This window comes from Heterocephalus glaber, unplaced genomic scaffold (genome assembly GCF_053883595.1).
Source record: "Heterocephalus glaber isolate CG9 unplaced genomic scaffold, H.glaber_assembly_v1.0 deba00001454, whole genome shotgun sequence".
NCBI lineage: Eukaryota > Metazoa > Chordata > Mammalia > Rodentia > Bathyergidae > Heterocephalus > Heterocephalus glaber.
In genome coordinates this window covers 14,544,368-14,558,333 of record NW_028258303.1, presented here as the reverse complement: position 1 = coordinate 14,558,333, position 13,966 = coordinate 14,544,368, and the positions used below count along the sequence as shown (strand labels likewise).

The 13,966-nt window shown below is 45.2% G+C and overlaps 1 protein-coding gene across 1 annotated transcript in view; it reads right to left on the bottom strand.

Moving 5' to 3' along the window:
* Anxa3 (annexin A3) overlaps positions 1-12,019 on the bottom strand; it is a 62,576-nt gene extending 50,557 nt beyond the window's left edge. The window contains exons 1-2 of the mRNA XM_004848013.4: positions 11,928-12,019; positions 8,995-9,045 (exon numbers count right to left, since the gene is read on the bottom strand). Coding sequence (XP_004848070.1) covers positions 8,995-9,009 — 15 coding nt within the window. The 5' untranslated portion in view covers positions 9,010-9,045; positions 11,928-12,019. The remainder of the gene's footprint in view (positions 1-8,994; positions 9,046-11,927) is intronic.
* Between the last annotated feature and the right edge of the window lie 1,947 nt (positions 12,020-13,966).

The window sequence follows — 13,966 nt, the reverse complement described above, 5'->3', positions numbered from 1 at the left end:
GAATAAGTTATATTATATATTATATTTGCTGCCTTGGTTCCTATTTCCCTTGTGTCAGTCACTAGAGATCACGGTGTTGCTCACTAGAGAAACAGATTTAATGCAAGGTATATAAATATATACAGATTTACAAGAAAGGATGGGATTTAGCACAGTGGACCCATGTCTGCCTCGAAAGTGTAAGGTCCTGAGTTCAATCCCTGGCACCAGAAAAAAAAAATATTTACAAGGTAGGCTTACAATTGCTGCCTGCAGAGTCAGGTGTGGAAGAGTGCAAAAGGGCTGTCTGTGTGCTGGAGAGCCAAAGGATCCACTGGAAGGCCTGGAGCTCACTGTAGTGCCCCATGTGAATCTTATGAGGAGGCCGAAGGGTCTTTGATAAAAGGCTGAACAGTCTGTGCTGGAAGTCAGGAGATGACATCATCCAAAGTGAAGGTGAAGACTGGAGCCTCTCTGAAGTAACAGAGGCAAAGCTTCTTTGTTTCTCCTTTATACCATTCAGGTTGCAAGCCTATTGGTTGGTGCCACTCACACCCAGGGTAATGCTGGGAGTACTGCACTATAGATCCCTATGGCCAGACCTAACTTGCCTCCTCCCTGGATGAGGCAGAGGGCTCTGTGGGAGGGGAACAGGCAACAAGAGGGCATAGCGGAGCAAGGGCTGGCCTGAGCAAGGCCTAGCTGAGAAGAGGACTGCCTTCCACCCCGCCCATTCGCCAGAGAAACATCAAGCATGACATCCTGTAGACCTTAGCTACTCTCCTGGCTCTGGTTACAGACCAGCCCCTTTTCCCTCCCCCTGCACTTCCCTTACCTCTACCACTATAGATAAATGCTTGGCCATTTGCCTGAGGTCTTTTCCTCCCATAAGGAGTTAGAGCCCCACCTGGTCCCACCTATACCTTATTTAATCTTTGTCTTTCTTAATCTCTCACCTTTGTTTCTCACTCTGTGAACCCTGGGCCTTGGCAGGGTGGGTCTTCTGTCTTCAGGAAATTCCTTCAGCTGCAGCATCTCTTTTGCTGTCAGGACACACAGCATTCAGTGATAACTCTCCCTGCTTACTGTGTGTCTACCTCTTCTGACATAAAGTTCCAGAGAGACGGTCTTTTTCATTCATCAGCACAGGTCCAGCTCCTAGCCCAGTGCTTACCTCCCAAACAGGGGTCTAAAAAAACAATCAAGGGCTGGGGTTTAGCTCAGTGGTTCTACGGCCTGCCTCGAAAGCGCGAGGTCCTCCTGAGTTTGGGCCCCCATACAAAAAAAAATTGAACTTGTTGAGGGTAGACAGATGCCAGTCAATGTTATCTCAAGGTGTGGGATTTTTCCAAGGTCTTCACTAAATATATGTCGGCCTGATAAAATCGCTTCTTTCAAATATCAAAAGTCCAGAAATCAAAGTGACCACTACATCATGGGAGATTTGGGAGATGTCCCAGAGCCTGTAGTGCCTCATGGACCAGAGGGCACCATGGTGACCAATAACTCTGTTTTGTCTTCCTTCTTGTCTGTTCAGGCACTTGGGGTTTCTCTGACAAAGGCAGCGAAGTCAACTTTCTTGATTGAACATGAAACACTGGGCTCCCAGAAAGACTTAATCAACATAAAAATCTTTCTCAGAACAATTTTCATGATTGCTTGAAGTAGGTTATAGTCTATACTCATCTCTTTATGAGTCATCTAACAACAGTATCTAAGGATTATACCTTTGTTTCACAATCCACATCAAGGGTTTAACTGAGTCTAGAATTCCTGATAAATTCTCCTCTTAGCTAAGAGCCACAGAGAGCTGAAGACTGAGGTGGCTGCTCTGGCCACATCCTTAGCTCTAACTTCATCTTCTAGAGGAGACACCTTTTTGTCCAACAGACCCACGATCTAGGGAACCTGGCCCACTAAAGTGGGAGTCTGACAATACCCACATCTTAAACGGTCTTTGGCTGGAGGACAGAGGGCCAAGCCCAGATGGAGGCCAGAATCTTAGTCCAGCTTCTATGACACAATACCGCAGCCTGAGTAACATAAGCACCAGGAATTTCTCACTGTTTTGGAGGCCAAAGAATCCAAAATCAAGGCACTGGCAGATGTGGTGTCTGGTGAAGGTGCACTTTCTGGGTCACCGTGTCCTCCCCTGGCAGAAGGGACTAATCAGCTGTCTCTGGCCTCTTTTATAAGATCAGTAACCCCATTCCCTAGGGCTCTGGTTCCATGAGCTAATCAACCCCTAAAAGTCCCATGTTCCAAACCCACCACCCCAGGAGCTAGGATTTTAACATATAAATTTGGGGGAATAGAAGCCTCTGGCCATGCTCCTGAAGTTACAGGATTTGGGGATGGCAATGATAACACGCACTCTCCATCCACCTCATTCCTGGGGGATGGGAACCTACCCACGAGGGAAGAGGTAAGGGACATCTACTGTTTGCGACATTCTGAGAGAAACATTTCCTGCATACAAGGGCAGGGTCATGAGGGTAAAGTGCACATGACATGAGAGTAAAATGCATATCTTATGGGCTGAGTTTGTCTGGGAAGTGATAATCCTAACAAGCTGCTACAGATTTAAGAGTGCTTCCTAATGTAGAGCGTACCTGGAGAAGAAAACTGCAAACAGCTCATGAGAAGATTACTGGGACTGTCCGTGGCCCTTGGAGGGTCCTAAAGAATCATATACAAGAATCGGGATACCTCATCAAATCTTCTATTCTTGCCCCCTCCCCTCTCTGGTGTGGATTTTCTTGGTGCTCACAAATACCCTACTCACTGGCCTCAGCTTTGCCCTGTCCCTCTGTCTGTCTGCTCCTCCTCAAGAGACTCTCCCCTCTCGCTCCCTCAGCCACACAAACTTCTGCTCACAGATTTGAGCAGCTAGTAACATGCCCCATCATTCTCATTTTAAGTTTTGTTTAAACTGACTTCATCTCTGATACATCTACCCTTTGTTTATTGTCTAATAAAATGCAGGCTCCATGTTTTCTAATTCTTTCTCTGTTTATTTTCCAGAGCCTAAGTGTCTGACACACAGGAGATGTTTAGTAGATATCTGTCAGATGAATAAGTGAATACAAAGATTTTCTTGTCTGGGGTCATCTTGTTTCTTTGATTAATTCTCCAGTGATACTATCAGACATGTCAGAGCTCCATGTCATACACCAAAATCCTACAAATGCATTCTTTACTCTCTCTAATGCCTGTTTACATGGGCAATCACCAGTAAAATCAACTTCCAAGAGAATCAAATTATATCCTCTCCCCTTCACATTCCTTGTTCTCTAAAGTCAAACTTTTCCTTTTCTCATTGCCTCTTTACAGGTTTCTTTAGTGATCCAGAAATTACACTTTTACCATGATTAAATATACAGGAAGGGCCCTCTCCCCTTCATGATTGGGCTTGGATCAGGTGTGGCAAAGAACAAAGACTGCTCATTCCATTCATCCCAAGAAGCCTCGCTCTTCTTGCTAGGTACTTCTTTCAGGCAATGTCACAAACAAAGGTCCGGTGTTCTGATTTGAAACCCAGGCCTCACCTGTTTTTACTGACCTCCTGCAGAGGGAGGGCCAACTGTGTGTGCGCCAACAGTTCCCTACAGATGCTTCCGGGAAGGTGGCTTAACATACACACAAAGTGGGAGGGGGGGTCATAACCATGTGGAGGAGCGACTATCCAGGAAAGAGGCCTGTTTTGCTTGGAATGGGAAAGTCTGTTTCAGAGAAAACAGTGTCAAAGCTGCATTGTCCATTCCTGAGAGCTGGTAGATGGACGAGAGGCCAGAGGAGGAATTCGACACAGATGTGTGGACACAGGTATCCCCCCACATGTTTAATCTGCTGAGGAAGAGCAATCACTGCTGGAAAGAAAGGCGAAGTGGGCTGTCCCTGCCAGAGTAAGAACTGAGACACTGGACAGGGCTCTCGCACTCAGTGAATCCAGGACCAAGAAGAGCACCCAAATATCCAAAGCTGAGGGCATCCCGGGACAGAGTTTGAAAGGCATTACCTTCCCCAAACGCTTTCATCTCAGGACACTACACCTTGCCTGAGAGCTCCGCTGTGGCTGCCACTCCTCTGGTCACCAGCAGAAATGAGAGCCCTGTGTCCTCCTGTGTCCTCCTTCGCCCAGCTGATTCCCAGGGGAAAAGGGAAGGGGCACTGCTGCTCTCCAGCTGGCCTCATGAGCTCACTTTCACAAGCAAACATTTCCTGTCTGCAAGTTTCCACCTCACGTCACTAGGTTTCCATGTCTCCCCTAGTAAGGATTCCTTTTCAGGTTTTTCTATATGAATCCCATGTCTTTGAATGATTCTGTTTGCCAGTGTTTATTACAAAACGTGAACTCATTTTCCCAGTTCCCTCAGTATTAAAGCTATAACTAAAATCAGAGGTTCTGATCAGCATTTGTAACTAGTGCCATTAGTGTCAATACAATTTTAATAAAAATAAAAGGATATGCTGTTTTGGAAACTCTGCTTTCATGCAAGTTATACATGTGAGGTATGATAAGGAATATATCTCGTCTTTGTCCTAGTCTAGGTAGAGTTTTAAAAGTCCTGGGGATTTCCTGGGAGATAGAGAAGTGTCTTTGTTATGCTCCTGAGGTGAGTCCTGGAAGACCCTTAGGAGGCTTCAGGATATTAGCCAGTCACCAGAAAGACCAAGCACACAGTTAGGGGGCTGGAACACTGGGTCAGCTGACCTGAGAAGGAAAAGGAGCTGGATACTGAGTTCAACCATGCGATAAACAATTGAATCAATTACATCTACATAAGGGAACCTTGATTAACACTCTGCACACTGGGGCTCTGAGATGCTTCCTGGTTGGTGGAGATCGGCAGGAAGGCTGGCCCACCCTGACTCCATGGGATGAGGGCATGGACACACCCTAGCAGGACCCTTCCAGATCCTGCCCTGTGTGTACCCCTTGTAATAAATCTCCAAACAGAAGTACAGCTCTTTCAGCAAGTTCTCCAATCAGGCTAGTGAATTTTAAATTGGAGGGGGTATAACTGACACTCCCACATTTATGGCCAGACAGTCAGAAGTGTGGGTAGCAACCAAGACTTGTGATTGGCATTGGAAGTGGGAGCAGAGTCCCACAGGACGGAGCTCCTGAACCTGTGGAATCTGATGGTGACTCCAGGAAGGGTGCAAACTGGATTCCATCCTACCACCCATCTGGAGTAGAAACAGAGCACTAGATGTCTTAATGGTATATGTGTGTTTAAAATACTATAAAATACTGAAAATAGAAGTGGTCAGAAAGAATCTATTTAAAGACTGGCCCTGTCTCAGACAGCTCAAAGACAGCCATTTCACTGGGGAGGACATGCTGTTGATTTGAAATAAAATCAAGTCCAGGAAATACACAGAAGCTCCTTTACTAAAATAGTTGCAGGGATATTATATAGAAAGGAATATGTTTTTAGAATAAAATGAAAGCCATGCATGATGGTGCATGGCTTAATCCCAGGTCTTTTTATCAAGAAGTGAGGTAGGACATATGCCTGAACAGGGACATTTAAAACTTCAAAATAAACAAAATACCAATGCAACTGAGAGTATTTATCTGAAACAATGGTAGCTTTGCAACAGCCCTAAATAGAATATAAAAGACCTAAGAAACTAGCCCTTCTTTCTCATACAACACCACTGTGCTGCCCTTGATCACATTATTCTAATAAATCAACTACACACTGAGAAGCTCAAACTGATCTCCAGACTTCCAGATATGGGTACACTTGATGGCTTGTGTGCATTTGGGTGCTTATGTGCTTTTTTGTCTAAGAGGGAAAAAGAACGAAAGAAATGAAATCAGCTAAGGCCTGGGCACACTCAGGCATCAGTTCAGGAAAAGCCTCCAGAATCCACTCAAGGAGGGAAAAAACTCCTCAAGAATGGACATGTACAGAAGAAGCCAGTCAATGACCTTTTGGTGACATAAGCCCAATTCCCCTCACACAATGTGGTACCTGCCCTTGAAACAAACATGACAACTGCTCATACCTATGCAAAGGACCCAAACACCCCTCTTCTCACCATCCAACCACATAGCTTCTCCTCTCTCCCTTCCCACCCATGCTCCTTCTATCAACCAATGGGAAGGCAGATTTGAGCTCCCTTTAGCTCCTGACTTCCTTGCTGGTCAACAGTGCAGTGAAGCGATTTATTTTTGCAAAACCTTGGTGTCACAGTATTGGGTTCTAAGTGCATTGGGCCTCAGCCTGGGCTCTGTGACAGCACTCTGTGACATGAGTACCTACAACAGGAAACCTGAATTTTTGTTGAACATCAACCATGTTTGTAAGTGTACAATTCAGTTGTGATGAGAACATTTACATTGTTCTGAAAGAGATCACTCAAACTTTTTCATTCTGCAGAACTGAAACTCTACTCTACTGAAACAATTTTCCTCCCTTGGCCCCTGGCATCTGTTTCTACGAGCTGGGATCCTTTGGATACCTTGTATGAGTGGAATCATAGAATATTTGTCTTTCTATGAGAGGCTTGCTCCACTTAGCATAATATGCTCCAGGTTCATCCGTGAATGCCTGTGGCAAGAGTCCCTTCCTTTCAAAGGCTGAATACTCCTCTACTGAGCACATGGACTGCAGATTGTTTATCCACTCACCTGTGGGCCAACACTGGGCTGCCTCTACCTCTTGGTTACTGTGAAGAACAGCCATGAGGACAGGTGTGCAAATATTTCTTCAACACCCTAGATTGGTACCCAGAAGTAGGATGCTCAATCATATGGTAGCTTTGCTTTTAGCTTTTTGAGGAACTACCATCTTGTTCTTCATAGCAGTTCTGAGTTGCTCTCTGGGATCGGCATAATCCAAGGAGATTATCCTGCCTTATCTGGGTGGGCCCAATCTGATCAGGAAACCTAAAAGCAGGGAACTGTCTCCAGCTGGGAAAGGAAGGGGAAGGTGGAAGAGGGATGCCCAAAAAGGAAAGGTTGAGATTCCACAAGTGAGAAGGATTCGATGCCCTTTGGCTAGTTCTAGATGCTGCACCCAGAAGCAAAGGACCAGCAGAGGCCACTAGGAGATAAGTCAGCCCCACTGGAGGCAGAGACCTCACTTTGCTTACTGAAAGCTACAACCTAAGTGGGCTAGAAAGAGGATTCTCCCCAAAGTCTCCAGAAAGGACAGCAGTGCCAAGCACCTTAGTTTAAAGCTCTGAGACTCATCTCGAAAATCTTCTAAAATACTTGGTCATAGTTTTAAAAAGCCACCTATAATCCCACTACTCAGCAAGCTGAGGCAGGAGCTTCACCCTGGGTATGAGACCAGCCTGGGCTACACAGAGAGCTCAAGGCTAGCCTGAACTACGCGTAAGAACTTGTCTCAAAAGCAAATCCAAGAGCACAGAAAGTGATACACTGAAAAGTACAGCGGACCCTTAAGTTACCACCGGCCTGATATACGAACAACTTGGGTTAATTAGGTTAATGGAAGACTCATCTGCCTCTTGTTATCTATAGAGCGTACCCAGGTAAACATCCAGATCTCAGCTGTGTTGACTTAGTTACAAACAACTCTTGGGAACTGACGAAGTTCTTAAGTCAACGGTCCACTGTACGTGTGCCCTATCTTTACCTTTCTAAAAAGTTTCCATGGAATATAGTCTTATTGCACATTCTTGTCCTTTTAACCAGAATCACTCTGTATGTACTATTCTGTATTTTCTGTATTAGTACATATACAGCTGACTCCCTATTTTCCCCCAATTCCTTTAATGATCACATTAAAAAGGCTAAAACTACAAACAAGTACAAATGACTATCTTTAGACCTGTATTTTTTCAAACTTATTTAAGTCTACACGATATATCCTCAAAACTGGAACTACTGGGTTCAACAACAATGCACGTAAACACTGAAAGGTAATGACCACATATCACCCCAAAGTATGCCGAATTTATTCTGCCATGAAGAGAGGACGAGGGCCCGTCTCGCCCACGGCCTCCGTCACTGTGGTTATGCTATGTATTTTTCACTTTTTCTACTTTCTGAGGTAGAAAATGGCTTCTCATTCTGTTATCTACATTTCTTTTATTCTCAGTGAAATGCAGCATTTTTCTCTATGTTCAATGGATATTTGCAATTCTTTTCATGTCCTATTTAGGTGTCTTGCAAATCTTCCATCAAGTTCAGTTTTTAAATTGATTTATTCAAGTTACTTGTATGTGAAAGGAATAAAGTCTTTTGTCTAATGTACTGCGAATATTTTTCACCAGTAGGTTGTCTTCTGAGGCTACTAACTGGTTGCTGTCATAATTGTAAAGTCATATGTAATTAAACAAATCAATGTTTTTCTTTTAGGCTTTCGTTTGGGGTCACTGTGTAATTACTTTCTCCCACTGTCAGATTATTTTACAACTTTATCTACTATATCACATCTCCTTCACTTCTATATTTTACCCATCTGCATTTTACATTTTAATGTAAGAAGGGAAAAGGAAGACAGATTTACTTTTCCCCAAACAGCTGAAAATTTTCCTAAGTATATTTATTGAAAAAGCTATCTTTTCCTTGCTGATGTGAAGTGTTATCTTTACCAATTAATACAAGTAACATCATATAATAGATATAAATCATATATTAAACTTATTCTGTTTTTGACTTCTCTGCTTTGGTATCACCACAAATTAACTATGTAACTCTATTACACATTTTAAAATATTTTATTACTTTTGCACATTTGCTAGCTTTTTTTGACATGTTTTCAGATCAACTTTTTATCAACCTCCAAAACGTTTTTCATAATACTTTGATTTTCTTTTTTTGTTGTTGTTGTTTTGTTTTGTTTTTGAGACAGGGTCTCACTATGTAGTTCAGGCTGGCTTCCAACTCATGGTGATCCTCCTGCCTCAGCCTCCTGAGTGCTGGGATTACAGGTGTGCGCCACCACTCCTGGCTTGATATTTTGATTTTCTGGATTTTGATTTGACTCTGATAAGTCACTGTGCTGTGAAGGCTTGGATTTTACTTACCCAGACGGAAGCCATGATATCCCACCTTTTCCTTCCTGAGGCGACACTGACCTATTTAAAAAAAACAACACTAACTTGTATAAATCTGTGATTTACAATCATTTCAGTCCAGCTCTTTATCATTTTTTTGTCTTGGGTTTTTTTGAGACAGGTATTGCTATGTAGTTCAGGCTAGTCTTGAACTCACTGTGTAGCCCAGGTTAGCCTCCTGCCTCAGCCTACTGAGTGCTGGGATTACAGGTTTGTGTCTCTATACCTGTACAGGCCATGCCTGGCGCCAACTCTTAATCTTTAATCCAGAAAACAGAAATCAATATTCAGAGAAATACCTTCTCAGAAAAAGAATGTGTCTCTGACAGCAGGAATCCATTTACTAAACAAATAGTTTAAATCTTTTTTTTTTTTTGGTACCGGAGATTGAACTCAGGACCTTGTGCTTGCAAGGCAGGCACCAGAAAACAAATATGTACTGGGCACTTAGCATGTACAAAAAACTATGCTAGACCTGTAAGGGCCCCATGACAAGGAAGAAAAAAAAATCTCTATACTTAAGGGCTTATTAGAATATGCTTCCTGAACACCCTATTTTTGACTTACTTAAAACCCAGAAGCCAGGAGAGATGGGTACACTTATAATTTATAGACCCAGGTACTCAGAAGGCTGAGACAGGAGGATCAGTGGACCCCAGGACTTCAAGGCCAGCCTAGGCAACACAGCAATATCAGTCTAAAAAAAAAAAAAAAATCCAGTAGAGCTATTGCCTGGGAATTGAGCCCAGGGTCTATGTACTGAGCTACATCCCCACCCTGTTCTTATTTTTTATTTTGAAACATGGTCTTGCTTAGTCACTAAATTCAAGCTGAGCCTAAACTTGTGATTCTCCTGCCTCAGCCTCCCAGAGTGCTGGGATTACAGATTACCATATTGCTAATTTCTTTCAGTCAGGACACACAGCCATCACAGGGCAAAAAGGAGCAGAGAAAACCGCTCCTCCCCCAGCAAATCAACACAGATTTTAGCTGGCTTTTAGTTGGATTCCTCCTCCTGTGAACCTCAGTCACATTCTGCAGGGCTCCAAGCAGACCTGTTTGCTCCTGCAGGAAGCCAGCCGGTCTTGGAGGGGGCAGAGGTGAAGGGCCAGGTCTTTGGGAACACAGCATGCCTCCCTCCAGTGCATTCCAACTTGCTGGCCTGTCTCCAGGGTTGATTTAGAAACACAAGTTGCTCCCACCCATCCTGGAAACAAAATATTCTAAAAAAAATCTAACAATAATCCCAGAGCAGAGTTCAAAAGGAAATCATACTCCCAGTTCCTGGAATATTTAGGCCTGGGTTTCCCATGCACTCCAAAGACTAGGCTTGTCCAGTTAAGAGTCTGGTCTTCCAGCTCTCCTGCTCTACAGTACACAGTGGATACAGGGGACTCCTAGTTCTGCTTTTGCTCTTCAAGATAGACACAATTTCTTTGAGCCTCAGTTAATGCATCTGTAATATCAGACAATATCTTGAGTTCCTACTAAATGCCAGCTAATATACAAAAGTACCAGAAGGTCAACCTGCAAGGTCGGTGTTTTTGCTATATTTCTTTACTGTAGCATACATAGTAGGTATTAAAAAAAATTGTCAGATGACTAACTTAACATAACCTTAAATAATCCAGTGAGTCAGTCGGCGGTCTTTAATAAAACCTCCATTTGCATAGGCAGGAGCAGGGTCTCAGAGGGGTTGGATAAAGCTCTACAGTCAGTGCTAAGGTGAAGCGGAACTAAGGAGTCAGCCAGACTCCAAGGGCATGAACTTAACCCGGGTCCTCGGTCTCACCCCCCGTCCCCGGCACATACCTGGCCCAAACTGATACTAGTTCTGTTTGATTCAGTATGATTTCTAAAATATTAAGAATCGTTACTGACGTATCACTTAACTTTTAAGAACACTCCACAGTGGAGGCCAAACGCCCTAAACAATAGAACTTTAAACACTTCCTTCCTGAAAGCGTTTCAGGGGCTACACATTTCCTTTTACTTCCTCCTCCCTGCTTCTTTCTAAACAGATTTCTTCACACAAGCAAATGGCTCTGGCAACAACGGTCTGGTTTTCTTCACATTTTAAAAATTTCCTTTCTGCTCAGTCTGAAGTTTTGTGTCTTCATGAAATCCAACGCAGTATCTTCACGAAGTAACGTTTTAATTAGCTACCGTTTTAATGATGTTGCTGATCGAGGTGGAAAAGCGTCTGGCTCTCCGTAAGGGCACAGCCTTGGGTGTTGAACAGAAATCGGCTGCCCAGGAGCAGCAGAGAGGCCCCCGCGTCCCGGAACCTGCAGGCGGCGGCCACCGCGCTTTCCGGACTCCGGGTGCCGTCCCCCCGGATCCACACCTGCGGGCGCGAATGCCAGAGGCCTGACTCATGTCTAGAGAATGCACTACTCTGTGCAATCACATAAAACGGTGCGTCTCTCCTGGGAAGAGCAAACTCCGTCTTCTCGCCCAGTGGGCTCCTAATCCCCTTCACCCCGACTCCGCACTAAAAAGTAAGCCGCAGAGAAGGCGCAGCCTTGCGAGGAGAGCGCGCTCGCAGCATGATGGGCGCAGGTCCGCAGCCCCGAGCTCCGAGCCATTCCACCGGGGACGCCGGGGATCCTTCTGACTCCCTGCTCTTTTGCGTCCCCAGGATCTTTAAAAAAGAAGAGGCTGCCAGGGCTAAGTGGATCGCCCGGGGCGTGGTGAAGTGAGGACTCCAGCTAGCGGGGACAGGTGGGCGTACACACGCGCGTCTGCTCCCTTGCCCCAGTATCCCTGATTCTCAAGCACAGCGATCCGAGTCCACTGAGACCCCCCCCCACACACCCCGCCTTCCTGGCGCCCTCACCGCGCCGCGCAGGCTGGTGGGTGCAACACGGCCCCGCAGGCGGGACGCAGGCGGCCGGTCTTACCTGAGCGAGCACGTCTGAGAAGGCGACGCCGCACTGCTGCTCTGCGCCCGGTTGGCGACTGCACCGCCCCGGCCCCGCCTCGCGCCCGGGCACGCCCGGCGGAAGGGGACACACGGAGACACGCCCCGTGCGGCCGTCCCCCCCCCCCCCTCCGGCCCTGGGGCGCCCTGGCCCTGGCCCTGGCCCTGGCCCTTGGCCTCGAGTACTCGGGCCCCTCGCCACCAAAATCCACTTCCTCATTTCCATTCTCTTCTACTTAGGTCCCTGTATTAGTGTCTTCAAATGGACTGCAGTGTTTATCTTTTTCTAGGCACCTCGGATGGAGAGATTAATGCTCACCTCCGGGGAAGTCATCCCTGACGCAGGGGCAGACACTTAGCACGAGTGGATCTAGTACTTACTTTGTGCGGGGCACTGTTCTAAACTCCTTGCACCTGCTCGGATTTACATCTATGTCTCAGCCTTTCTGTAGAGTAGTCACCTCCATTTTATAAGTGAGAAACTGAGACCTGAGAGGGTAAGGAAGTTCAGCCGTCACACAAAAAGTAAAAGGCAGAGCTAGAGAATGGGAATGTGAGACCTAACAAACTCCATTTTAAAGTTTGACTCCATTTTGGAATAAGACAGTAAAGTGGCCTTGACATAAATTCCACTTCGCTGGAGTCAACTATTCCCCAGTCTCCTTTGTGCCCATAAAATAATGATAAAATGTCCTTGCTGTGGGACAACAGATAAAAAAAAAGACGCAGCTCCTAACTCAGTCCTCTGTCTGCCCAGAAAACAGATGCTCCCGGGCCCATTATCTATAGAACATTCTGTCAATGTGCTGATTGTTCCTTTTTCCCATAAAATCTACGTGTAGCCACCCCTCAACCCCCGCGATGTACACCCCATGCTTGCTAAATATCAACCAATCATGTAACTGCTAAATGGAAAATCCCCAAACCTTGCTGTAGCCACAATAAAAACCCTGCTGATTTGAAATTCGGGGCTCTCAATCCCGATCCGCGGTGTCGGTGACGGTTGAGTGCCCCTGCTCGAGCTTGAATAAACGACCCTCGTGTGTTTACATCGGAATCGGCTCCTTGGTGGTCTTTGGGGACTTCGCGATCTGGGCACAACAGGGACCGGGGTATTTCAGTAGTCTCTCTGGTCGGCCTACTGACTTGCTAGCCTAAGGATTAGAACTGAAGACCTGGGGAGACAGGTGGAAGGACATTTGGAATAACGAAAGAAAATCCAGAAAGCAGGAAAGTAAAGCCCTACTTAATATTGAGGAAATTCTGAGCAATTGTATGTTGAAGGATGTGAAAGTTATTTGGTATCAGGCAATAAAGTAATTGTTTGATTACATTAACTTTTCTTCATTTTCATCTTCAAGGCAACCCTGGGCAGTGCTATTTCTAGTAGATGTTACAGGAGAGGAAACAGAAGCTTAGAAAGGCAGGTGACTCACCATGGCTCACCTACCTGGAAAGCCTCTGGGACAGGAGAGGGCAGGGCTGACTTGGAAATGGGACGTTTCCTTCACTGAAGTATCCTTTAGCAGCTAACCGGGAATCATTGCAAGTTTTTGAGAGGGGCAGATATGGGGATACATCATCTAAAAAGAGAGTTCTTCAACTTGGAACACTGTTCTTGTATATTCAGTGACTACTCCATGTGTCTGTTTTGCCATCTTAGGTATCAGCTCAGTATTTTCTCCCAAGTTACTTCTCCACCATAGGACCCTGACATTTAAACCCTCATTTAATCCTCAAAACCAGGACTAGTTACTGTTGTTGCCCTTATTGTATTTTTATTAGTACATAATGTTTGTATTCCTTGTGTGGATAAAGACTAAGCAGCAGGAATGGTAACACATGCCTGTAATCCCAGATACTCAAGACTGAGGCAGAAGGATCTCAAGTTCAAGACCATTCTGGGCAACTTAGTAAGATTCTGTCTTGAAAAAATAAAAAAAGTAAAAATAGGACTAAGGTGTAGCTCCTTAATAGAGTGTTTGCCTAACCTGCATGAGGCCCTGGGTTCAAAACTCA